The 27,527-nt window shown below is 37.0% G+C and overlaps 1 protein-coding gene across 3 annotated transcripts in view; it reads left to right on the top strand.

Moving 5' to 3' along the window:
- LOC135200781 (neurogenic protein mastermind-like) overlaps positions 1–27,527 on the top strand; it is a 250,642-nt gene that overhangs the window by 40,731 nt on the left and 182,384 nt on the right. For all 3 annotated transcript variants that reach the window (XM_064229426.1, XM_064229425.1, XM_064229427.1), the window contains exons 3-4: positions 15,845–16,037; positions 19,369–19,601. In XM_064229426.1, coding sequence (XP_064085496.1) covers positions 15,845–16,037; positions 19,369–19,601 — 426 coding nt within the window. The remainder of the gene's footprint in view (positions 1–15,844; positions 16,038–19,368; positions 19,602–27,527) is intronic.

The raw sequence follows: 27,527 nt of genomic DNA, 5'->3' as shown, positions 1-27,527 counted from the left end.
TCCAACTGGATTCTATAACTATGCTTCCCTTGTACAAGCTGGGATTTCCTATATTTAAACCCTATGTCTTTCACCTGGATTCCTGATAAACTGATCTCTTTACACTGGATTCCTATAAACTATTTTGCTCTTCCCACACCTAGATTTCCATAACTTATGCTCTTTTTCCACTGGAATTCATGATAAACTATGCTCTTTCCACCTGTATTTCCGTATAACTTATGCTCTTTCCACTGGATTTCCTTATTGAACTATGCTCTTTCCACTGAATTCCGTCCATTAAACTATGCTTCTTTCCAACCTGATTCCTGTACCTAAATACCAATAAAATTACACCTGATCAACAAAGATCGGTTGGTTTTTCATAACCTTGTATTTTTTTTAGGTTTTATTTTCAAGTAGTAGTAATACTTCTACGTGTCTCTTAAGATTCCGTCTGTTTCAATTGATGGCTAAGTAGATGTGACATGGCAGTAGCACATAACTATGCCGTAGAATAATGGTGCCTTGTGAAACGTCATGTTTACTGACGCAGAATATTATTTTTTTCCTCTTGGACACTTCAAATTTTTTAATATATTTTAAGTTTCTCAGTTCTCTACAGATCCGATGGAGAATATGGTACAAAACAAGCTCTTGAAATCGAGGAAAATTTATGATATATATTTATTGAGAACGGAAAATGATTAGAGATTTATTGAAAACGGAAAATGATTTAATTTTTCTGTAGATTTTTGTACTTAATAATTCAGGGTTTTCATTTTCTGATTTTTTTTTTTTTTTTTTACGTTTGACTGACTTAACAAGCCGAAAATATAATATTCGTTAACATTGTTATATGTGATGGTCGATGACTTGGAAGAGGGACAGTAACGAGTATTCGATCTTGTTGAGGCGACCAGGTTGAGCAGCAAATCTCATCACCTCTTTTTCTTTCAAGATCGCGTCACGGAACTACGGCCAATATATAGCAATCACTCCTTCAAATTTGATGTATAGTACTTTTCTATGTAGCTCAGCATTCCATATACAAAGTGCTTTCCAGTAACCATGGCCAGGTAAAGAGAATATAAGAATATAATCTGGTGTTAAGTCCTGGCCTTGCACTATGCAAATACGAAAGTTTTTTTTTTTATTAACACAACACATGCAATGTTGAAGTGGATTGTTTGCGTTTCTTGGTGTTAAGTGGTAATCCGTTAGTTGAAAGTGTGTATGTGCATATGTGTGTGTGAATGTTTGTGTATGTGTGAGACACACACAGTAAGAGTATCGTAGAACATCGCCAACACCATTGTAGAAAGACGTTCTAGGTTTGAGTTACCTTATTAAAAATTATGTTTCCATATTGTTTGTTGCATTGTGAAATCGAACAGGATACCTTACGGCCAGTGTCTATGTGGGTGCGCCGTTGTTAAATACCTAGGTTTTTTATTAATTACCTGAAAGAAACGTGTTAAACTCCCATACGGGAGGTACTCTAAAATACTTGAATCGGGGGAAAAAAAAAACCACGTGGGCAGCAGCGTATCTTTGGAGACTGTTGGCATTTTATCGAGTTTATTTCGCCAAGTAGATGCCAGTTGGGGCAGGTAAAGGAATTCTCTCAGACCCATCTTTAAGCTGGCTGGGGTAGGTCGGGACACGTGTGGTTGAGTGAATATAAAGGGAATAATTGCAAAACTGGTTGAATGTCCTTTCAAAATGCTTGAATTTATATATCATCATATATAATTATACACACACACACACACACACACACACACACACACACACACACACATATATATATATATATATATATATATATATATTATATATATATAGAATAATATATTTGTATGTATATGTATGTGTGTGTGTGTGTGTGTGTATATTATCACAACACTTATTTATCTATCATACAAATCAGGTAAATAGATATATATATATATATATATATATATATATATATATATGTATATATATATATATATATATATATATATATATATATATATATATACTATATATATATATATATTAAAGTTTATGTGAACATACGCTAATGAAATCTGATATCCCCTTGCTGTATTAACTCAACCTCTGTGTTATATTTATTCTGTTATTGTCATTCTTGTCTTGTATCACGTTACATAAATAGAGGAAATCAACGCGTCGTGTTTCATCTTTTAAAATACACGTATCATTTGCGGTTAAGATAATCCAAGAATAAATCTTCATTCGCAACTTGATACTCTCAGCTATAAGTATACGAAAACTGGCTTCTTGTTTTAAATTTCTAATTGTATCCACAACATGGCATCGTTTACCTTGCGGCGTCTCTTTGATTTTCTGCGGGAGTTGATGACTCACCCCCCCCCCCCCCCCACCCCCACCCCCACCCCTTCATACCAACTTTGAATTTCTGTGGGAGTTGATGACTCCCCCCCCCCACCCCCCCCCCCCCCCCGCCCTCTTCATGCCAATAATGAACCTTGTACCTTTTTCTTCAAAATGCTAAGCAAAACTTTATTGAAAACATTAAAAGAACAACCATAGTATGTAGAGTGTTAACAGTTGGAAGTAAGGTCCAAGTAATGTGAAATGTATTATTAAATTCAAATATTTTCAAAATACAAAGGGATTTTGATTTATTTTCACAGCACGACAAGTGTCCACATTATATTTACAATCTATTATTTGAATGACCAGGAAAAACTACGAAGAACTGGCTAAAACGCTCCGTGCATGGAAAATAGTAGTAGTATTTTCTTTTTATGTAAAAAAAATTCATCCCATCCTTCGCAACATAAAGATATTAGCGGACATTGCATGAAAATGCGCTCGAATTGGCTGCCAATTGTAGAAAATTCAGGTTCAAAGTTGCTGAAAGGCCGTATTTTAGATGCCGAGCTTTTCATAGTCGTTTGGAGTGTGGTAAAAGAATTCTTCCTTCACTACCGCCAAACATTTGAATATTCTCAAAATCATCATCATTATTATTATTAATGACTGATGATACTGAAGCGTAGATGCAAGTTGCCGTTGGGAACCATTATAGTGGATTTAAAAGGGAGTTGTATTAGTGGGTTTAATGTAGGTGATTACTAAACTGTGTGAATGTCAGAGAGAGAGAGAGAGAGAGAGAGAGAGAGAGAGAGAGAGAGAGAGAGAGAGAGAGAGAGGACTAGTTGGTCAATCTGTGATGAGAAGGTCAAAAGACACATGCAATCGAGTTACCTAAATATGTGCATATCCGTACCCACTCATGCGACCAAGAATCAATTGATCTTCTAAATTTTGTAGCCTAAAAGACTGGAGTCAAAACTGTACGGTGTACTGGGTGGAAGGTACTCTCGTACAGTATTGCATGAAGAGAGTTTGCCTACCTTTGTTTCGCCGGCAAGCTTAGAAGTTACTTACGTAAGCTCGGCAGAACTATCAGTTGTCAGTTGAGGTAGGTTACGGACCAACACTTGCTCTGCAAGTGTATAGCTGTTGTATTAGGTCAGGTATAGTCGAGTAGCAAGTTAGTAGGAGTTACTTGACACTGAAGGAAATTATCAGTTTATTGGAAGGAGATTTCTTTCTTACGTTGCTACAGGGTGAGTCAATTCTTATGTTCGGGGAAAGAACCCATGCATCTTTTTTTTTTGAAGTGTTGAGGAGGAACTCAGCTCTGTGAGTCATAATTATTAATTTTTAATAATGCTGTTCTTCCAGTCCTGATGCAGATGAAACACACAAACGTAGTTGAGACCCCTTCCTTGCAAAGCCTTACCTATTCTCGGCTTGCAAATTGTAGTTCAAGACCTGTTCTGCGGAGCTCTCATATTCACTCAGAGGAGGTAACCCTCGATTCGTCCACCTATACCGAGAAGCCCTGTTAAACATTCTTGATAAGGATTCGAGTCCTGACCGTCGACTCCGCCCCACGAGGCCGCATCCTGACTTTCCGGGACCTCGATAAAGGTCTATTGAAGAGGCTTAGCCGCCCCCTTCCATATCACTTACCCCTCCTCTCTCTCTCTCTCTCTCTCTCTCTCTCTCTCTCTCTCTCTCTCGTGAATTCATCCACCCTCTGCCCCCCTTCTTTCCCCTGGGCTCATCCTTCAGCTGATCATCCATCATGTAACTACGTCACCCTCGTTGTAATCTTAGATGCCCTTCCTTCCCTCTCCTTGCTAGCGACTCTCTCTCTCTCTCTCTCTCTCTCTCTCTCTCTCTCTCTCTCTCTCTCTCTCTCGTAACCCCATCCACTCAGTGCTGTCCGTTTCCCCTCTTTTTTTTTTTTACCCTGTGCAATATTTTCATCGGGTTGCAGAACTTAATCTTCATCTTTCCTTATGTAAGCCATTCAATCTTTATGCTCTTTCTCATGATAATTTAATAATAATAATAATCATTGTCATCAGTCATTCCTGTATTGCAGTAAAGGCCCATGTCGTGGGGTTAAAGTATATTAGTTGTTTTATGGTGTTTGTTCAGCGTAATTTTGCAGGACGATTACTGGGAGGCTTTTGTTAAAGCCTTAACTGTAATGTGCGATTGATCGGTGATCGAGATCTTTTAAATGAAATCCGTACCGTTCATCTCCTTTCATTTGGTCCGTTTATTTTTTTTTTAATGGGTAACTGGAAGAGTTGGATAAATCGTTTCTATGTTTTCTTTCAAGTGCATACCGTGAATGTAATATGTTTTCGGAAATTATTATTATTATTTTTTTTTTTGCTTTATCCCTATAACACTTTTCTTTTCCTTTTTTTTTGCATGGGACGTTGTCATTCATCGACATGTTTTCATCGTTCATTTTATATTTATGCCTCCGTTTATCGTTTTTATGAATTAAGCAATGACAAAAGTTGTTTTTAGAGTGCATATCGTTAACGTTGGTGTCCCAATAAAGATTGGGCTATATATGCAGAAAACAAACACACTCACACACACACACACACACACATATATATATATATATATAAATATAAATATATATATGTTTGTTTTCTGCATATATGCTTTACAGTATACATGTGGCATGTGCTCTTTGATCATATATATATATATATATATATATATATATATATATATATATATATATATATTATATATATATATATATATTTATATGTATGTGTATATATATATATATATATATATATATATATATATATATATATATATATATATGTTTGTTTTCTACATATATGCTTACAGTATACATGTGGCATGTATACTGTAAGCATATATGCAGAAAACAAACATAACATATATATATATATATATATATATATATATATATATATATATATATATATATTATATCTGTATATATATAATATATATATATATATATATATATATATATAGATTTATATATGATAGATATTTAGATATACATATATATATACATATATATATTATACATAAAATATGCGTATACATAGATGTCTATATATTTTTTTCATACACCTTTTTCCCCCATATAAGCAATGTCCTCCAGAGGGTATCGCCCTTCCTGCTTTTGGATATCCTTTTGAGACGAGTTTGTTAACCGAAAGCATTTATCCACCGCGGTTGCAGTTCGAGCAAATATCCCTTCACGACGACAGTTTATTCAAAATGAAGAATGTGTCGGTGGCGACAGGAATGTTTTTAACAATAAAGTGTCAGAGGCAAAGCTGGTTCATTACTATTATAATTCTGTCAGCTGCTCGGCAGGTGCGCTCTAGTCTCGTTAGTGAATATGTTACTAAATTTTACTAAGTTTTGATGTTATATTTAGGGGAAAAGTGCATTGTATGTGTGTATATGTGTGTATATACATATGTTTATGTATATACATGCATGCATATACATACATATATATATTATATATATTATATATATATATATATATATATACGTATATATATTTATATATATATATAATATATATATATATATATATATATATATATATATATATTATATATATATATATATATCTGTATACGTGCATACATACATACATACTTACACACTGCTTGTAAAGCGTCAGTGCAGCAGTATAAGCAAAGATTACAAATGAAGAATAAAGTTGAAAATTAACAGAAATCCGATTGGAGACAAATCTAATGTGTGTGTATGTGTGTGTGTTCATGAGTGTGTACGGAGTTGGCTTCTGTGTCTCATTGGATTGGCGTCGTCTAATTCTTACGCTTACAGTTTCAGGACATGATGAAAATAGTCTTGGGACGAGTTACTTGTCATAGGGATTCGTGACTATTTATACAATTAAATCCAGGATCAGTCTGCTGTAAATGCACTTGGATATGTCAAAGGAGATCCACTTGCGTACGGATTTAAAATATATTTGTGAAAATTTACTAAAACCTATATTTTTAATTTTTTTAAGGACCAAGCTCTCAGACTATATACAAAAGCTCTTTTTTTTTTTTTTTTTTCTAATTCCTCACTAGTATATTTTTACTTGGTACACAGGTATATCACTGCTGATCCCTTGGCATATTTGATACATCACGTCACTCTGATTAGTTTCCAAACCCTTACATATATAAATGCATGCTTGATTGCGTATTATACAAAGCATAAGTGCTTTTAACATACTAGACAAGTAATCACGTGCAAACGTACACGCGTACCCTTATACTTGTACGTGATCTATACCAGGCACTTCCTGAATTAAAATACGACCGAATATTTTGGATGCTAAAATATGTAGCTATTTATCTGATTCCTTTTCGAATGCGGAAGCGGTTGTACAGTACATTGAAAACATCGCTCATTTTGTTCGTGATTCTCAGCAGATGGGATGATTTGTCTTCTTGCTTGGTAGAATGAATGCAAATCCCGGAATGGTCTCTATTGTTTATGTGACATTTGCGGTTTCCTTACATGTGGTTAATTGTGAAGACCGCTTGGCTCTGTAAGTGGTATATAAGAGACGTTTATTTGTTGGGGGAAAGAGAAGGGTTGAGGGGCGGGGGGGGGGGGGGGGGGGGGGGGGTGCGCTAACGTTCAGAACTGGCTTTAAAGGCTTACGTCAAATGATTAATTTTTCAGGCACCTTTAGCATTTTACCCAGTTACAGTAATCGAGATGTTTCGGAGAACAACACCTTAGCAAGCATGTGCGCAGGGAACATCACCTTCGGGAGCATGTGCGCAGGCAACGCCACTTTAATAGGCGTCTGCGCAGGCAACATCACTTTAACACGCATGGGCACAGGTAACACCACCTTCGCAAGCATGCGCGGAGGTAATAACACCATAGCAGGGGTCTGCGTATGTACCATCACCTTAACACGCATGCGCGCAGGTAACACCACCGTAGCAAGCATGGGCCCAGGTAATAACACCATAACAGGTGTCTGCGCATGTAACATTACTTTAACTTGCTTGCGCGCAGGTAACACCACCGTAGGAAGCTTGCGCGCAGGTAATAACACCGTAACAGGCGTCTGCGTATGTACCATCACCTTAACACGCATGCGCGCAGGTAACACCACCGTAGGAAGCATGCGCGCAGGTAATAACACCGTAACAGGCGTCTGCGTATGTACCATCACCGTCACACGATGCACCAGGTTAACACCACGTACAGCTGCGCGCAGGTAATAACAACCGAACCAGGCGTCTGCGTGTACCATCACCTAACACGCATGCGCGCAGTACCCACCGTTAGGAAGCTTGCGCGCACCTTAATACCGTAACAGTCTGGGCGTATGTACCATCACCTTAATACACATGGGCGCAGGTAACACCACCGTAGCAAGCATGCGCGCAGGTAATAACACCATAACAGGCGTCTGCGCATGTACCATCACCTTAATACGCATGCGCGCAGGTAACACCACCTTAATCAATCATGTACGACTTCATTGTTACCTCCACTATAGGGCGCCAGATGCACATTTTCGCGACAAGCTGTTAAAAGGTGACAGACGACTAGTTCGGGTGACTTCTCCCTCTGGGTTGTTATTCCGTTTTCATCTAAAACCGTATTGAATCATTTTGCTGCTTCTTGTATGGCTACTACTTCCTCCTTCGCTCCTACGAACACGAGCGTACAGTGTGTCTTTTCTAGCCGTTCGTGTGCACGGCTTTGTAGACGCAGAGTTGTAATTCAATCTACGGAAGCCGTGAAGATGCCTAAGGGGGGGCGTGGGCCTATTTATTACTACTGGAAGACACACGCCACAAGAAGCCCTTCTTAGACATAAAGAGAGAGAGAGAGACGTGGGAGAGAGGGGTGGGAGGGGGGAGAAGGGGGGAGGAGTCTTAGAGAGTGAGAGAGAGAGAGAGAGAGAGAGAGAGAGAATGTTGATTGGAAAAGGGGTCTCTGTGCTCCCTTTTGGTTTTCCATGTCTTCTCTCTAGATGTACTCTGTCCCGTAGATCATATTGCAAGGAGTGCCATGGACGATTTCTCTCTCTCTCTCTCTCTCTCTCTCTCTCTCTCTCTCTCTCTCTCTCCTGTACATTTCCTCTCGGATATGGTTGTTCCACAAAAGGTGTGTGTGTGTGTGTGTGTTGTGTGTGTGTGTGTGTGTGTGTGTGTGTTAGAACCATTAGTGACGTCTCTAATTTCAGTTGATATAGGGTGACTCCCAGAAATATAATCAGTTTTCCAGATCCCATTCAGTGCTAGACCCTTGAGAATTATGCTCGCATTCGCAAGATTCGTGGTTCGCTTCCGTCCAGTCCCCACTAGGTGGCACAGCTGGGAATGGGTACCAGTCTAACAGAGTTGGGTGGGAATCAAAGGAGGGGGCTAGCTGCTTCATCCCAAAAGACATCCTGAGAATCGGAAGGTTAACATCTCTTTCTCTTCTTCTTTTTCTTCTTCTTCTTCTCCTTGTTCTTCTTCTTCTCCTTGTTCTTCTTCTTCATCTCCTTGTTCTTCTTCTTCTTCATCTCCTTGTTCTTGTTCTTCTTCTTCTCCTTGTTCTTCTTCGTCTTCTCCTTGTTCTTCTTCTTCTTCTTCTACTGCTTGTTCTTCTTCTTCTTCTTGTTCATCTCCTTGTTCTTCTTCTTCTTCTTCTCCTCCTTGTTCTTCTTCTTCTTCTTCTCCTCCTTGTTCTTCTTCTTCTTCTCCTTGTTCTTCTTCTTTCTCCTTCTTCAACTTGTTCTTGTTCTTCTTCTTCTTCTGGTTCTTCTTCTTCTTCATCTCCTTGTTCTTCTTCTTCATCTCCTTGTTCTTCTTCTTCTTCTTGTTCTTCTTCTTGTTCTTCTTCTTCATCTCCTCCTTCTTCTTCTTCTTCTTCTTCTTCTGGTTCTTCTTCTCATTTGTTTCTTTTCTTCTTTTCTTCTTTCTTATCTTCTTCTTCTTCTTCTTCTACTGTCTTATTCTCATTGTTTTTCTTTTCTTCTTCCTTGTTCGTTTCTTCTTTCTTCTCCTCCTTGTTCTTCTTCTTCGTTCTTCTTCTGGTTCTTCTTCTCCTCCTTGTTCTTCTTCTTCTTCTTCTTCTGGTTCTTCTTCTTCTTCATCTCCTTGTTCTTCTTCTTCATTCTTCCATTGTTCTGTTATTCTTCTTTGCTTGTTTCTTCTTCTTTGTTTCTTCTTCTTCATCTCCTCCCCTTGTTCTTCTTCTTCTTATTTCTTCTAGGTTCTTCTTCGTTCTTCATCTCCTTGTTCTTCTTCTTTCATCTCCTGTTTTCTTTTCCTTCTTATATTTGTTCTTCGTCTTCATATCCTCCTTGTTCTTCTTCTTTCGTTTCTTCTTCTGGTTCATTCTTCTTCCATTGTTTTGTTCTTCTTGTTCTTCTTGTTCTTATTTTCTACTTCTTTCTTCTCATTGGTTCTTGTTCTTTTATTCTTCTTCTTGTTCTTCTTCTTTTATTCACCTCCTTTGTTCTTCGTTTCTTTCTTCTTTGGTTTCTTTCTTACTCCTATTGTTCTTCTTTCTTCTTCTTTATTTCTTTTCTTGGTTCTTCTTCTTCTTTCATTTCTCCTTGTTATTCTTCTTCATCTTCCTTGTTTTCTTCTTCTTCTTCTTGTTCTTCTTCTGTTCTTTCTTCTTCAATTTCTCCTCCTTGTTCTTTTCTTATTCTTCTTCTTCTGTTTCTTTCTTCCTTCTTCATAATCCCTTGTTTCTTATTCCTTCATCTCCTTGTTCTTCTTCTTTGTTCTTCTTCTTCATTCTTCCCTCCTTGTTCTTCTTTCTTCACTTCTTCTTAGGTTCTTCTTCTTCATTGTTCTTAGTTCTTCTTCTTCTTGCTTGGTTCTTCTTCTTCTTCTTCTTCTACTTCTTCTTTCTCATTGGTTTCTTGTTCTTCTTCTTCTTCTTGGTTCTTCTTCTTCTTCTTCCTTCCTTGTTTCTTACTTCTTCTTCTTCTTATTGGTTCTTCTTCTTTCTTGTTGTTCTTTTCTTCTTCATTCTTCCTTGTTCTTTCTTCTTCTTCTTGTTATTTTCCTTCCTTCTTCATGTTCTTTGTTCTTGTTCTTCTTCTTCGCTTCTTCTTCTTTCTTCCCTTGTTCTTTCTTCTTCTTCTTCCTTCTTCTTATCTCTCCTGTATTCTTATTCTTTCATCCTCCTTGTTCTTCTTCGGAATTTCTTCTTCTCCTTGTTCTTCTTTTCTTCCTTGTTCTTCTTCTTCTTCTTCTCATTGTTCTTATTATTCTTCTTCTTCTGGTTCTTTTCATTCTCCTTGTTCTTCTTTCTTCTTATCCTTGTTCTTCTTCGACTTCTTCTTCCTCCTTGTTCTTCTTCTTCTCTGTTCTTGTCTTCTTATTCTCTTGTTGCTTCTTCTTCTTAATTCTTCCGCTTCCTTCTTCCTTCCTTCCTTCTTCTTCTTATTCTTATGGTTTTTTCTTCTTCCTTGTTTTCTTCTTCTTCATTCTCCTTGTTCTTCTTCGAACTTCTTCTTCTCCTTGTTCTTCTTCTTCTCTTGTTCTTCTTCTTCATTCTCCCCTCCTTGTTTTTCTTCTTCTTCTTCCTTCTTCTTCTTCTTCTCCCTTTGTTCTTCTTCTTCTTCATCTCCTTGTCTTCTTCGACTTATTCTTCTCCTTCTTCATTCTTCTTGTTCTTTCTCTTCTTGCTTCTCTTGTTTCTTCTTCTTCTTCTTCTTCTTTCTTGGTTCTTCTTTTAATTGTTCTCCTGTTCTTCTCGTTTTTCTCATTCTTCCTTGTTTCTTCTTCCGACTTCTTCTTATTCCTTTGGTCTTCTTCTTCTCCTTGTTCTTATTCTTCTTCTTCCTTCTTCCTTCGTTCTTCTTGTTTCTTCTTCTTCTTCCTTGGTTCTTCTTCTTCTTCCGCTCCGGTTCTTCTTTCTTCTTTCTTTTCTGGTTCTTCTTCTCCTCCTTGTCTTACTTGTTTCTTCTTCTTCTTCAGTCTTCTGTTCTTCTTCGGGACTTCTTTCTTCTAATTGTTATTATTCTCTCACTTCTTGTTCTTCTTTTCTTCTCCTCCTTGTTCTTCTTCTTCTTACTTCTTCTGGTGTTCTTCTTCTCCTTGTTCTTCTTATTCTTCCATCTCCTTTGTTTCTTCTTCGACTTCTTCTTCTCCTTGTTCTTTCTTCTTTCCTTGTTCTTCTTATTCTTCTCCTTGGTTCTTCTTCTTCTACTTATTTCTTTTTCCTCTTGTTCTTCTTCTTCTTCTTCTTCTGGGTTCTTCTTCTTCTCCTTGTTTCTTCTTCATCATCGCCTTGTTCTTCTTCGACTTCTTCTTCTCCTTGTTCTTCTTCTTCTTCTTGTTCTTTTCTTTCTTCTCCTCCTTGTTCTTCTTTTCTTCTCTTTGGTTCTTCTTCTTCTTCTTGTTCTTCTTCTTCTTCTCCTCGTTCTTCTTATTCCCTTGTTCTTCTTATTCTCCTTGTTCTACTTTTCTTCTTGTTCTTCTTCTTCTTCTTCTTCCTTCTTCTTCTTCTTATTCTTCTGGTTCTTCTTCTTTCTCCTTGTTCTTCTTCTTCTTCCAAATTCTCATTGTTCTTCTTCGACTTCTTTTTCTCCTTGGTTCTTCTTTCTTCTTCTTGTTCTTCTTCTTCTTTCTCCTCCTTGTTCTTCTTCTTCTTCTTCTTCTTCTGGTTTTCTTCTTCTCTTGCTTCTTCTTCTTCTTCATCCCTTGTTCTTTCTTCGAATTCTTCTGCTCCTTGTTCTTCTTCTTCTTGTTCTTCGTTCTTATTCCTCCTGTTTCTTCTTCTTCTACTCTTCTCCTCCTGTTCTTCTTCTTCTTCTTCTTCTGGTTTTCTTTTCTTCTCCTTGTTCTTTCTTTCTTCTTCATCTACCCTCCTTTTCTTCTTCGATTTCTTCTCCTTGTTCTTCTTTCTTCTTCTTGTCTTCTTGTTATCCTTCCTTGTTCTTCGTTTCTTATTATTTCTTCTGGTTTTCTTCTTCTTCCTTCCTTCTTCTTCTTCTTCTTCTCCTTGTTCTTCTTCGACTTCTTCTTCTCCTTGTTTCTTCTTTCTTCTCTTGTTTCTTCTTCTTTTCTCCCTTGTTCGTCTTCTTTACTTCTTCTCCTCCTGTTCTTCTTTCTTATTTCTTCTTCTGGTTTCTTCTTCTTCTTCTCTCCTTGTTCATTCTTCTTCTTCTTTTCTTCTGGTTTCTTCTTTTCTTCTCTTGTTTCTTCTTCTTCTTCTTTCCTTGTTCTTATTCGACTTCTTCTTACCCTTGTTCTTCTTCTTGTTCTTTCTTCTTCTTTCTCCTCCTTGTTCTTCTTCTTCTTCTTCTTCTGGCTTCTTCTTCTTGTTCTCCTTGTCGTTCTTCTTATTTCTTAATCTATTGTTCTTCTTCGGACTTCTTCTTCTTCCTTGTTTCTTCTTCTCCTTTGTTCTTCTTCTTCTTGTTCTCCTTTTCTTCTTCTTCTACTTCTTCTCCTCCTTGTTCTTCTTCTTCTTCTTCTTTCTTATGGTTCTTCTTCTTCTCCTTGTTCTTCTTCTTCTTCATCTCCTTGTTCTTCTTCGACTTTCTTCTTCTCCTTGGTTTCTTCTTCTTCTTGTTCTTGTTCTTCTTCTCCTCCTTGTTCTCTTCTTTCTTCTTCTTCTGGTTCTTCTTCTTCTCCTTGTTCTTCTTCTTCTTTCATCTCTTGTTCTTCTTCGACTTCTTTTCTTCCCTTGCTTCTTCTTCATTCTTGTTCTTCTTCTTCTCTCCTCTTGTTCTTTTCTTTTCTTATTCTTCTGGTTTCTCTTCTTCTCCTTTCTTCTTCTTATTCTCTCCTTGTTCTTCTTCGACTTTCTTCTACTTCCTTGTTCTTCTTCTTCTTCTTTCTTCTTGTTCTTCTTCTTCTTCCTCCTTTTCCTTCTTCTTAATGGCTTCTTTTTTTTTCTCCTTGTTCTTTCTTCTTCTTCATCCTGTTCTTTCTTTCCGAACTTCTTCGTTCTCATTTCTTCTTCTTCTTTCTTTTCTTGTTCTTTTTCTTCTTCTCCTTGTTCTTCTTTTCTTCTATTCTTCTATCCTTTGTTCTTATTCTTCTTCTTCTTCTGGTTCTTCTTCTTTCTCCTTGTTCTTCTTCTTTCTTCATCTCGTTCTTCTTCGACTTCTTCTTCTCCCTTGTTCTTCTTCTTCTTTTGTTCTTCTTTCTTCTTCTCCTCCTTGTTCTTCTTCTTCTTCTGCTTGGTTCTTCTTCTTCTCCTTGTTCTTCTTCTTCTTCATTCTTCTTTTCTTCTTCGACTTCTTCTCCTGTTCTCTTCTTCTTCTGCTTCTTCTCTTCGTCCATCCTTGTTCTTTCTTCTTCTTCTTCTTCTGGTTCTTCTTCTTCTCCTTGTTCTTCTTCCTTCTTCATCTCTTGGTTCTTCTTCGACTTCTTATTCTCCTTGTTCTTCTTCTTCTTTCCTTGTTCTTCTTCTTCTTCTGCCTCCTTGTTCCTTCTTTCTTTCTTTTCTTCTGGTTCTTCTTATTCTTCTTGTTCTTCTTCTTCTTCTCCTCGTTCTTCTTCTTCTCCTTGTTCTTCTTCTTCTTCTTCTTCTGGTTCTTCTTCTTCTCCTTGTTCTTCTTCTTCTTCTCTCGTTCTTCTTCTTCTCCTTGTTCTTCTTCTTCTTCTTCTTCTCCTCCTTGTTCTTCTTCTTCTGGTTCTTCTTCTTCTCTTTGTTCTTCTTCTTCTTCATCTCCTTGTTCTTCTTCGACTTCTTCTTCTCCTTGTTCTTCTTCTTCTTCTTGTTCTTCTTCTTCTTCTCCTCCTTGTTCTTCTTCTTCTTCTTCTTCTGGTTCTTCTTCTTCTCCTTGTTCTTCTTCTTCTTCATCTCCTTGTTCTTCTTCGACTTCTTCTTCTCCTTGTTCTTCTTCTTCTTCTTGTTCTTCTTCTTCTTCTTCTCCTCCTTGTTCTTCTTCTTCTTCTTCTTCTGGTTCTTCTTCTTCTCCTTGTTCTTCTTCTTCTTCATCTCCTTGTTCTTCTTCGATTCTTCTTCTTGTTCTTCTTCTTCTTCTCCTCTTCCTTGTTGTTCTTCTTCTTCTGGTTCTTCTTCTTCTTCTTGTTCTTCTTCTTCTTCTTCTTCTTCTCCTCCTTGTTCTGGTTCTTCTTCTTCTTCTTGTTCTTCTTCTTCTTCTTCTTCTCCTTGTTCTTCTTCTTCTTCTTCTTCTGGTTCTTCTTCTTCTTCTTGTTCTTCTTCTTCTTCTTCTTCTCCTCCTTGTTCTTCTTCTTCTTCTCTTCTCCTTGTTCTTCTTCTTCTCCTCGTTCTTCTTCTTCTCCTTGTTCTTCTTCTTCTACTTCTTGTTCCTCTTCTCCTTGTTCTTCTTCTTCTTCTTCTTCTCCTTGTTCTTCTTCTTCTACTTCTTGTTCTTCTTCTTCTCCTTGTTCTTCTTCTTCTACTTCTTGTTCCTCTTCTCCTTGTTCTTCTTCTTCTTCTTCTTCTTCTCCTTGTTCTTCTTCTTCTTCTCCTCGTTCTTCTTGTTCTCCTTGTTCTTCTTCTTCTACTTCTTGTTCTTCTTCTTCTCCTTGTTCTTCTTCTTCTACTTCTTGTTCTTCTACTTCTACTTCTTGTTCTTCTTCTTCTTCTTCTTCTTCTCATTGTTCTTCTTCTTCTTCTCCTCCTTGTTCTTGTTCTTCTTCTTGTTCTTCTTCTTCTTCTCCTTCTCCTTGTTGTTGTTGTTGTTCTTCTTCTTCTTCTTGTTCTTCTTCTTCTTCGTCTTCTCCTTGTTCTTCTTCTTCTTCTTCTTCTTCTTCTCCTCCTCCTCCTCCTCCTTCTTCTTCTTCTTCTCCTTGTTCTTCTTCTTCTTCTTCTTGTTCTTCTCCTTGTTCTTCTTCTCCTTGTTCTTCTTCTCTTTGTTCTTCTTCTTCTTCTTCTTCTCCTCCTTGTTCTTCTTCTTCTTCATCTCCTTGTTCTTCTTCTTCTACTTCTTCTTCTCCTCCTTGTTCTTCTTCTTCATCTCCTTGTTCTTCTTCTTCTACTTCTTCTTCTCCTCCTTCTTCTTCTTCTTCTTCTTCTTCTTCTTCTTCCCCCTTTCCCCAACGAATGAAGGAAGGGCTTCTTTCATTCACCCAAGAGTCATCAAGTGCAGTAATTAGCAACATGGTTACAGGATCTTCATGAGAGAGGCAGGGGAAGTTATCGGAAGAATTCATTAAATACGTTGCCTCCTTTCATATGACCATTAGTTTGAAGAAATGTCATTTTTGGTTCCATTTGCCTAATGAGGTTGATTGGTGGGTTTTCTTACCTGGTAAAAAATGATTGGCAGGTTATGAAGGCTTTATTGTTATGACAATGTATTACTAAAGATTATGCATTTCATATTTATATTATTTATTTTTAGCAGAGAGAGAGAGAGAGAGAGAGAGAGAGAGAGAGAGAGAGAGAGAGAGAGAGAGAGAATTTGTAAACCATGATCTTTATTATGTGACAAATGCTTGTTTTAATTGACTTTATTTCTCACCGCAGCTCGCAGAATACCGATCCCTTCTTACCCGGATAATCACTTCGTCTATTTCCTCTGCAGGTGCAGACCCGCCTGGAGAACCCGACGTATTACCACGTGATGCAGTCCCAGAGGCGGCAGGTGCGACAGTTCATCACCTCGGGAGGGACGCCCCAGAGTACTCCTCCGTCGGGGCCTTCTACGTCGAAGGCCGCCACTGCCCCTGCTTGGCCTCACTCCGACCCTGGGGCCGGTTCCAAGACGCTGAAGTCAGGTGAGATTCAGGGGGCGATATGGAAATGATTATCAAAGGACGACTGGGTGTCGTTTTTTATACCTCTTATTCTTGTGGAGCTTCAGTTTTGTTAGGTCATTAGGTTGTCGTAAATTCTGCATTAGTTTTTTTTTCTTTAGTGTTTGATAAATACATAAAAGTTAAGTTTACCGTGTGTGTGTGTGTGTGTGCGTTTGTGTGTATACAATATATAAAAAAAATATATATATATATATATATATATATATATATGTATATATATGTATGTATGATATATATATGTATAACTGAATCACGAAAGTTTAGAACGTGATAAATGCATAAATAAAGTCATAAGCCACGAAGGAAAGTGAAGCATTGGAGTAGCTGCAAGATCTTCGACTCAACGTCCTTTACTTAGCAGACTGAAGTAAGGACGTTTGTAGTCGAAAGATCTTGCCGCTACACCAGTGTTTCACTTTCCTCGTGGCTTATACCTTTATTTATACAACTATATATATATATATATATATATATATATATATATATATATATATGTATTTTTTTTTGTCATATATGTATATATTTTTTTTGTAGTATCTACGCGGTAGACATGTGCCCTTGTAAAATTCAGCTGACGTTTTAATCAGGCCTTCACATGTGAAGATAACTATTTTGAAAAGTACAGCTATATATATATATAGTATATATATATATATATATATATATATGTGTGTGTGTGTGTGTGTGTGTGAGTTGTGTGTATATATGTATATATATATACACGTATATATATGTGTATATATATATGTGTTAGTGTGTGTATACACGATATATATATATATATATATATATATATATATATATAATATATATATATTATATATATATATGTGTGTGTGTGTGTGTGTGTGTGTGTGTGAGTATAACTGAAGTTTGGAACGTGATAAATGCATAAACAAAGGTATAAGCCACGAAGGAAAGATAAACATCGGAATAGCTGCTTTATCTTTCCGTCTTAGCTTATACCTTTATTTTTATACATAGCACAGAAATAAAAACGCATTTCCCTCCCTGTACTAACTAATAAGGTCCCAGGTGATTCCTAAAATATCGCTCTTCTACTAGTACAATGTAAATTATATCCGTTTGTGAAACCTGTTCACTCTGTCACCATCATAATTAACGACTAATGCTGATCCGCCGTGAGTGATCATGAGCGATCGGCTTGATGCATTGCACAGTTGTCAATGATGACTGTGATTCCGTGGAAAACACTTACTGTACATTGACACTCGGCGGCTGCGGCCAGTTGGAAGGCAGCCACGTTGGTGGTTGTGATACAGTGGCCCATTGGCACAGTTTGTGAGGTGCGGACGATTTCGTTTTTTTTTTTTTTTTTTTTTTTTTTTTTTTTAACGATTGGTATTTTGTTGATCACCCCTCGATCCCATTTGTTTGGGATTTTTATCATTACTTGAGAAAATGTGTGGTATTTGTATGAACGTTTAATGGTTGTCACCTGCAGGAAAATTTCATCATATATTCGTAAATGCCAGATACGTGTTCCATTCTTTATAGATTTTGTTTTTTACCTCTTTTCCTGTAATTTTCGCTTGGCAAAATAGATAAATAAATAAATAATTTGAGAACAATGGATAACCATTTTTTTATATTCACAGTGTCAATAACTACGTCTTTTCTTTGTCAGTAAGTGATTGATAAGTTTATCCCTCATCATGGAAGGTCTCTCGTTGTTGACATTATTTAGGTGGTATTGCACTGTGTTAGAGATCATTGTATTCAAGTAAGTTTTGAATGGAAAAAAAGGAATTACTTCCAGTTTGACTTAATTCCTTTCCTTTGAAAACCCAATTTAAACCTCTTCCGAAACTAATTCCTTTCCGAAACCTCCCAATCCTTTCCAGAAACTTTCCTTTCCAGAAACTCCCAATTCATTTCCAGAAACCAATCATTCCTTTCCAGAAACCCAATTCCTTTCCAGAAACTCAATTCATTTCCAGAAACCTAATTCCTTTCCAGAAACTCAATTCCTTTCCAGAAACCCAATTCCTTTCCAGAAACTCAATTCATTTCCAGAAACCCAATTCCTTTCAGAAACTCATTAATTTCCAAACTAATTATTTCCAGAAACCCAATTCCTTTTCAGAACCTCAATTAATTTCCAGAAACCTAATTACTTTCCAGAAACCCAATTCCTTTCCAGAAACTCAATTCCTTTCCAGAAACTCAGTTCATTTTCAGAAACTCAATTCCTTTCCAGAAACTCAATTCCTTTCCAGAAACTCAATTCATTTCCAGAAACCTAATTCATTTCCAGAAACTCAATTCCTTTCCAGACAATAGTGGTATAAAGATTTTAAATAATGGGGAAGTATTTGAAGAATATAATATTATGTAACGCGGGAAATTACTAGTAGGTCTCGCTCTTGAGGTCTAACAAAAAGAATGAAGTATTTTACTTCTTGACGCTATCCAAAATCTTTTGATTGTTCTTTGAATCATGATTGAAGATGGTGAGAAAATGGTCCTTTAATTGTTAATTCTGAACGACGAAAACAGATGGAAAATATTTTCTAAGCTGACGTTTTTGATGATGAAGATTCTTATAATACTTCCGTAATTTTTTTCTTTTATGCAAAATACTGGTGAATTAAGATACATAATACGATCAATAATGAATGATATTAGAAAGCTAACATATGACTACTCTTAAAATTTAAATGTAATAAAAAGAAGTTTTAAAAGACAAGTTTTAAGTTTCATTAGTTCTATTATTCACAGGGAAAATATTTGTTTTCGTATGTAACATGATCAAGCCTAGTCATCCGAAGTTAGATGATTCATAAAAAGGAAAAAGAAAGAAGATAGTAAAACCCACATATGGTAAAAGAAAATAAAAGATAACGAAAGTAGAACCCACATTTGGTAAAAGAAAGTAAAAGATAACGAAAGTAAAACCCACATTTGGTGAAAGAAAATATAAGACAACGAAAGTAAAACCCACATTGGATAAAAAAAAAAAGATAACGAAAGTAAAACCCACATTTGGTAAAAGAAAGTAAAAGATAACGAAGGTAAAACCCACATTTGATAAAAGAGAATAGAAGATAACGAAAGTAAAACCCACATTTCATAAAAGAAAATAAAAGATAACGAAAGTAAAACCCACATTTGATAAAAGAAAATGAAAGATAACGAAAGCAGAACCCACATTTGGTAAAAGAAAATAAAAGTTAATGAAAGAAAAGGGTAAAATTTAGTTTACTTTATTACTCGTGAATAATTGTAAATAAGACATTCTAAAAAATCTTTCCCTGACCTTCTACAGGTATTACTACTTCCCCGTCACTGACAAGCTCAAGCGTCGGAGGAGGAGGAGGAGGGGGTGGCGTAGTGGGCCCTCGAATCGCAGGACGAGGACCTTGCTCTCCCGAGAGCCCCGCGGCAGCCTCCTCCTCCTCGTGGAACTCGACGTCCACTCCAGTTCCCTCCACGGCTCCTCCTTCGGCCGTATCTTCAGTGATCTCGTCGTCAGCGGCTTCCCTCTCCGATGCTTCAGAGGTGAGTGCCAGAGTTTCGTTTTTTTTTTTTTTTTTTTTTTTTTTTTTTTTTTTTTTCAAGGTTTTTTTTGAGGTTCCTTGTCTATGTGAATTTTTATTTTTTATTTTTACTGGGGTCCTTTTGCTTCCTTTCACACAAATTATCTCTCTCTCTCTCTCTCTCTCTCTCTCTCTCTCTCTCTCTCTCTCTCTCTCTCTCTCCTTTTTTGAAGTTCCTTATTTACGTAATTTTTTATTTTTTTATTTTTGCTGGAGTCTGTTTGCTTCCTTTTACACAATTGATCTCTCTCTCTCTCTCTCTCTCTCTATAACACAGATTACAAAGATACTTCTGTTTTCCATTTCATAATAGCTAAATCTCTACTTCTCTGCTAAATAAAATATTGTAATGTAAATGTATTTTCAAGGTATAGATTCCTGTAGAAGGTAACTGCTTCTTTTTCATCAGTTTCTTTCGGATTTTGTTCGTGATATTATGTATTTATGATGCGGAGATTCATGGACGTATTATTCGGTAAGGATGTATCACTCGTGCTGCTCCAAATTAAGTTAAATATATCTTAGTTTTACCAGACCACTGAGCTGATTAACAGCTCTCCTATGGCTGGCCCGAAGGATTAGATATTTTTAATGTGGCTAGGAACCAATTGGTCACCTAGCAACGGGACCTACAGCTTATTGTGGGATCCGAACCACATTATATCGAGAAATGAATTTCTATCACCAGAAATAAATATCTCTTGATTCCGCGTCGGCAGAGCCGAGAATCGAACTTCGGACCACCGGACTGGGAGCCGAGTGCGAAAACCACTCGTCCGACGAGGAACTTCGAGCTGCTCCAGTGTTCTTTATTTGTCGTTTCCTGCGTAGGTTGCATTTTTCGTAATTTATTTGTACAGTTGAATTTTTATTCGTTTTATGTTTTTTTTTTCTTATCGATGTGGAATCATACATGACAGAAAGCACTTCCAGCGAAATTACTATGTGATTCCCAATCTTTCTTTGTGTATTTTTTATTTTATTTATTTATTCTTTTAGTGTGATCTGAAGGTATTTATAAGCATTTATATTTGATGGTTGGTCAGTTTGGACGAAATTAACCGAGCGTCTTGGTAGGTTCTTTAAGCGTTCAAATTAAGAAAATGGTCAGAGTAATAAAAAGGAGGTTCTTTGTCAGCCTTTTCGTAGCTGGTGAACGCTGATTAGGAGAACAGTAGTCAGATGGAAAAATAGAAGTAGTATCAGGTGAATTGAAGTTGGGTGGAATGAGTGGTTCGGATTGTAAATACGCTTTGATTTTTACCATGAAAAAATTCAGCAGTTTCCCGTTTATTGCCCTTTAAAAAAAACAGTCGTATCAGGTAGTCATTTTCCTTACAAGTATCCATAATTTATTTTGTAGACTTTTAAGTGTAATATTATGTTGTAGAAGGTAGGAGTTATCATGGCATTGTCTCTTTGCTATCGTATCCCAATTTCGATTTATCTGGCCGCTGTAACTTCATTTCCTTCGATGAAGTTAAAAAATGCGCCATAACCAAGATCGTTACAGTGAAACTGCATTCAGTAAATAATATGGAAAATGTAAAGGAGCCTTTATAAATACTCTTATTCAAGCATGGAAATTCAGTAATGAAAATATAATATATATAAATAATATATATATATATGTATATATATATATTATATATATATATATATATATATATATGATATATTGAAGAACAAAAAGGCCCATATAAACACTATTTGAACGTTGCAATCAAATATTTCGAGCACTTCCTTCTGTTCTCCTGGTCGCTGGAGCACAAGGGAGTGCTCGAAATATATGGTTGCAACGTTCTTTTAACTTTATGTTACATTGTTTTATTTTTACTGTAAAGGTATATTCATATATATATAAAGTAATATATATATATATATATATATATATATATATAATATATATATATATATCAACATATACAATGAAGGTCGGGAACAACACTAATAGGTCAAGAAACTCATATTTAGTAGGTTCCAACGTTTCGAAGCCAACCACAGGCCTCATTTTCAAGCTACAAAGTAATAATAATACGTGTAGCTTGAAAATGAGGCCTGCTGGCCTCGAAACGTTACAACCTAATAGATATGAGTTTCTTGATATGTTGGTCTGTTTTCCCCTGCCTTCATTGTATTATTGGGTTCCGCAAAACCTCCTCCTGTTGAATATATATATATATATATTATATATATATATATATATATATATATATATATATATATATATATATATATATATATATATATATATATATTATACATGAATTGTAACAATTGGGAGTACACTAGGTTTCTCTTCCACTCTAGGGCATTGTCAAGCAAGCTACATCCGATGAAACAAAATATGACCAAGAAAACCCGTTCTTTTAACCATTTTAATGCATAATAATGTCATTAGTTTTGGAGTAGGTCTTCAGCTCGAGAGAACTGTCTAGGATTATCTCGAGCGACTGGATGATCCAAACAGGGGCACCAGTCATTAGCCATAATTACTGTTTTTTCAAAGTGTCTGTTGTAGTAACGGCGTTTTCTTCGTAATCTTTTGTTTATTGAGTGTAGTTTGTGAGAATGCTTGAAACGTAAAGGCTAAAGATCTTGCATTCCGTTGGTTAAATTTACTCTTGGTCATATAAACAATGAGGGCCAAAACATGAATGAAGGGCAGGTGACAGGGAGACAACAATATATATATATATATATATATATATATATATATACATATATATATATATACACACACACGCACACGCGCGCGTACACACACACACAGACAGACAGACAGTACCCCCACTCTCTCTCTCTCTCTCTCTCTCTCTCTCTCTCTCTCTCTCTCTCTCTCTCTCTCTCTCTCCTATTGTCTCGTGGTCTCCCTTTATTCTCTAACAACTCGTCGTATCGCATCGATCATTTCCTCTTAGTTCGGGGTCTCGTTCCTGCCACATCCCGAGGGAGGTTTGTAACTGTTTCTATATTTTCCTGGATTAAATATCCGTTCATTAAATGTGTAAATTTCTTTTATGAAAGCATTATTCCCTATTTCTCTTGTATTTTTCTTATACGTAATATGCCGTGAATACGAAGATTATCATGATTGTATTTTTTTAATACTCATTTTGTTAGCTCGCTTTCTTTAGCCGCCATTCCTCTGGGCTTCTTTGTGTCCACTTTGTTTTTATTGATCGATTTTGTATACAGTCTTCGATCTTTAAAATAACGCCTTAGATTTGTTTATTTGCAATTGATGATCATGGTGCATTTCGTTAATGATATGTATATAGGTATATAGTTTTACTGAGCTTCCTACTTGAGACGAATTTCCTTAGATGTTATTAAACCTAAATTATGTTCCTTGGATTTTATTAAAAGGAAATCAATTACTTCTGAATGGAACAGTTGTTTTTATGACACGTATACATATATATAATATATATATATATATATATATATATATATATATATATATATATATATATAGATAGATATATATTACGCTGGTTTTCGATGGTACATACAAATAATATCGTGTTGCTTTACTCTCTTGCATCTACTGTGTCTGATTTTCATGTTTGGCTTTCGCTAAGGTCTCGAGACATTTTCTACCGTACATAAAACCAACATAACTTTCGGTGTTCATTGATTTTCCGAAGGTCTGAGTAATGCTTCTTAAATTATAGTGCTGTGTTATATAGTGGGCTCGAAAATTATGGGGTAAATGGGGAAGGAAAAGCAAAGGTAAGATAATCCTGGTGAGGGGCAGAGATTGAGTTTGTGGGTTTTAAGTTTGGGAAAAGAAGAAACTTGAGAGAGAGAGAGAGAGAGAGAGAGAGAGAGAGAGAGAGAGAGAGAGGTTCTTCATTCAGAGTTTTAAACATCAAAGCTTAAATTTTACAGCTTTGTTTTTAACATTTATATATATAGATATATATATATATATATATTATATATATATATAGAGAGAGAGAGAGAGAGAGAGAGAGAGAGAGAGAGAGAGAGAGAGAGAGAGATTAATCATTCTGAATTTTTTAACATCAAAGCTTCTTAGATCATAATGCATCGTTTAAGTATTGGACCCCAATACAAAGTCAGGGGAAGAAGAAAAACACAGAGAGAGAGAGAGAGAGAGAGAGAGAGAGAGAGAGAGAGAGAGAGAGAGAGTAGGAGGAGGGGGAGGAGGAGGAGGAGGAGGAGGGCCTTGTTGCGGGGTCTCGTGAGTAGACATGCGTGCTTAACCAAAGCAGGCCGCCAGCACCAGCAGCATAGTGTCGATATAGCAGCCCACGCCTCCGGTTTAAAGCTGCCTTTCAGTTTTCCCGGAGAATTGGATGACCTTCTTGGGAAGGACCTCCCTTCTTATGTCGTCCGGTTCTTGTATGCTTTACTCAATGCTGAGGGACTGTCAGTTCTTCCACTTGATGTGAAGAGCACTTTGTGGGTCTCAGGCTGGAACGCTGTCCTTTCTCAAGCTATTATATTACTGTCGTCTCTCTATTCTCGTTTTTGTTATTCTTTCGTTTCAACGACTGTCAATAATATGCTCGTTAGCGAAAAGAACAGAGGCGACCTTATAGTCATTGAGGTCAGCGTGGCTCTCGCTGTTGGCCAAAGGCGGCGCGAGTTTCTGGGGGAGTAGCGCTGGATGGCAGTCGTTGGCGCGCGCGCGCAGACGGTCATTGATGCCTTACCACACCACGATTGAAGGCTGATCGTCGGGGCAGGAAGGAGTCATTTTCCTTTCAATCCAGGGAGTGAATCATGCTTCCATTTTCCTCAAAGGAATCGATCGGCGGAGCCTTATCTGCGTTCGAGGGTCTCGTTCTCATCGACAACGGTCCATTTCCTTCCCTAAACCGTGGCACTTTCGGGGGACAGATAGGGTGGGGTGGTATTTGGTAGGTCCCTGACCCCCCCTATACATTGTCCAACTTGGATCGCCTCTCTCTCCTCCCCCGCCCCCACACCTTCACTCCCTCACTCCTCTTCCTCTTCCTCCTCCTCCCCCCACCTCCAGATTCCTCATCCTATCACTCCTCCTCCTCCTCCTCCACCTCCTCCAGCTTCTCACCATCAGTGCCTTGCTTCGCTTCCTAGTGCCAACCTTCTCCTCCCGTGTGTCTTTCCCTTCCGCGCCTTCGGGCGGTCGCAGCCGTGCCACGTCCCTCGTCTTTCCCTCCATGGGGACGAATGCCACGACGTCCCTCCACCAAAGGGCGTCCGTTGTCAGATGAGGGCGAGCATGACATGTCCCCCGGGCCATGAATCGTATGGGCGTTTGTGTCAGGGGCGGCGCGCGGATTTCGTCTTCTGCTGTTGCTGCTTGTACTCGTGTTGCTGAAACTCCCTGGTCGTCGTCGTCGCCTTCGTCACCGCCCCCGCCCCCGCCTCCGCCTCCTCCTCCTCTTTCTCCTTCGGCATCGCCGTGTCGTGGGTCTCTAGGAACGCAAGCAACAAAAACGGCATCGATTGATGTGTAATGTTACATGGTGTCTGTTCATATCTGTATTATATTTTTTAAGTCGTGTGATTTCGTGTGTGCGTGTCATGCTCGTTTGCCTGTGCTACTTCCGTGTGTCAAGTGTCAAGTGTCGTGCATTAAGTGTCCATTAAATAAAAAAAAAAAGAAAGTGATTAGTCAGTAACCTTTCATCCTCTAAGAAGTGTCATCTGTGAAAGTAGTCATCAGTAATGTTAGTGTCGTTTCGATGTGCTGTGATGTTGTGTGGCACCAATTTAATTGTTCGTGACACGAATCTAATCCTTCAGTAACACGCTTCGTGGATCAGTGTCTTTCGTGTTGTCATGAGAAGGGCTTTCGGTGTCAAGTTCAAGTTCGTGAGACTCGGTGGAAAATCAATCCTTTGACTGCCTTCGGTTCCAAAGAAGTCTGAAGAAGAAGAAGAAGAAAAAGATCTGATGAAAGTTTGAAGAAAATGTTTTCCCGGGTGTTTGGTGACAAGTGAAATTTGAAATAGGTGTGAGAGGGATCTCGCTCTTCTGCCACGTTTATTTGGATATTTATTGGATAATAATTCCAGGAGGTAAGAGATGATGTTCAAGAGTCAAGGTGCCTCATGGTAAGAGTTATTTTACTGTGTAAATGCTGGGTGACAAAATCTCTCTCTCTCTCTCTCTCTCTCTCTCTCTCTCTCTCTCTCTCTCTCTCTCTCTCTCTCTCTCTCAATTGTTTCTCTTTCCTACGTCAGCCTAGAACTTGGCCTTGTTAATATATATTGACAGAACTCTCTCTCTCTCTCTCTCTCTCTCTCTCTCTCTCTCTCTCTCTCCTAATTGTTTCACTCACTTTCGTCACCATTTAATAAGGTCGTGATTTACTCATCATGCCATTTATTATATAAGACACTTCTGTTATATTTTATAAAGTGAATATTTATATAAATATATATATATATATATATATATATATATATATATATATATATATATATGTATATGTACATATATATATATATGTATATCTGGATATAGAAGAACTATTAAGAAATTGGACATAAATGTCTCAATATAAAAAAGTGATTCAGTGTGCTATAAATAAATTGGTTTATAAACAGTGAGGTGAATGTCCTTGAGTGAAGTGGATGGATCTGTGTTATGCCTTAATTGCTTCATCAATTTGGTCAGGTTTGTTTACCTGCCGGTTTTTCTCTTATTGATTATGATATAATACAACTAAAGGAGAATATAGGGTATATACACACACAGTTTATTCTTTATTTAGTCAGTCAATTGAAGGTATGATATCCGTTCTTGCAGTCATCTGTGTTAGGTAATATTGTTAGGTTATCTAATCTTGAATACTGGAATTATATTATTTTTACTTTTAAGATTCTGGTATTTTACCGCAGGCGCGCACTTTGGTCATCACTAACACTTTTATTATTAATTTTACTACAATTGATAGTAATAGATACAAAGTAATGATGACTATCGTTAGCATGGTCATTGTGATTTTTTACTTGCTACTAATGATAGCGATAGTTACAAAGTAATGATGACTATCGTTATCATGGTCGTTGTGATTTTTTTTTCAGTACTACTAATGATAGTAATAGTTACAACGTAATGATGACTATCGTTAGAATGGGCATGGTGATTTTTTACGTACGAAAAAATCTGTGTATATATATAATATATATATATATATATATATATATCAATATATATATATATATACATAATTCAGGAAAAACATGCATACACACATTCTCTAAATCTGACATAGCTTTTGCTGACACATCTCTCGAAACATCTTCCCCCCCATATGTTTTTTCATCTGTTGGTGACAGACAGACGTTTGTATAAATTAAAGACAGGTTTTGTCACCGAGGTGATATACACATGTCTGTGATGTGTTCCGTCTGATGTCTGAGGCAGATGGCTGTCAGTCCATTTGTGTCTTTCATGGAAGATGTTGAACGGTCAGTTTTATTTTATTTTTGTGATACTGTTCGTTTTACCTGTTGTGAATTTAGTGCTTCATTCCCTAAGAATGACATATAAAGTAGTTTTAAAGCTGTTGTTAAGCTGGACACTGTTAGGTAATATAAACTTTAAAAAGTTCCTGGTCAGGTGTTCAGCTTTAAAGTAATTAGTATTAGGATACAACATGACTTTTGATGATAGGCTCAAAGGTGGTTAGTGTTAAACAAAAAAAAAAAAAAAAAAAAAAATGTTTTAAAATTTAAAATTTTATATTAAGCAGGCGTAGTATTTAGTATTAAGCAGGCGTAGTATTTAGTATTAAGCAGGCGTATTCTTATGTCCTAAGCTTGGGTACATTGAATGTCATATATTGAAGTTCATGACTGCGTGTCTAGTTTAAACTGCTTTGGTGACAAACATGAAGGGTCAGTTGCCTAATCCGATCGTA

The sequence above is a fragment of the Macrobrachium nipponense genome, chromosome 27 (assembly GCF_015104395.2).
Source record: "Macrobrachium nipponense isolate FS-2020 chromosome 27, ASM1510439v2, whole genome shotgun sequence".
Lineage (NCBI taxonomy): Eukaryota > Metazoa > Arthropoda > Malacostraca > Decapoda > Palaemonidae > Macrobrachium > Macrobrachium nipponense.
This window is presented reverse-complemented; position numbering and strand designations above follow the sequence as displayed.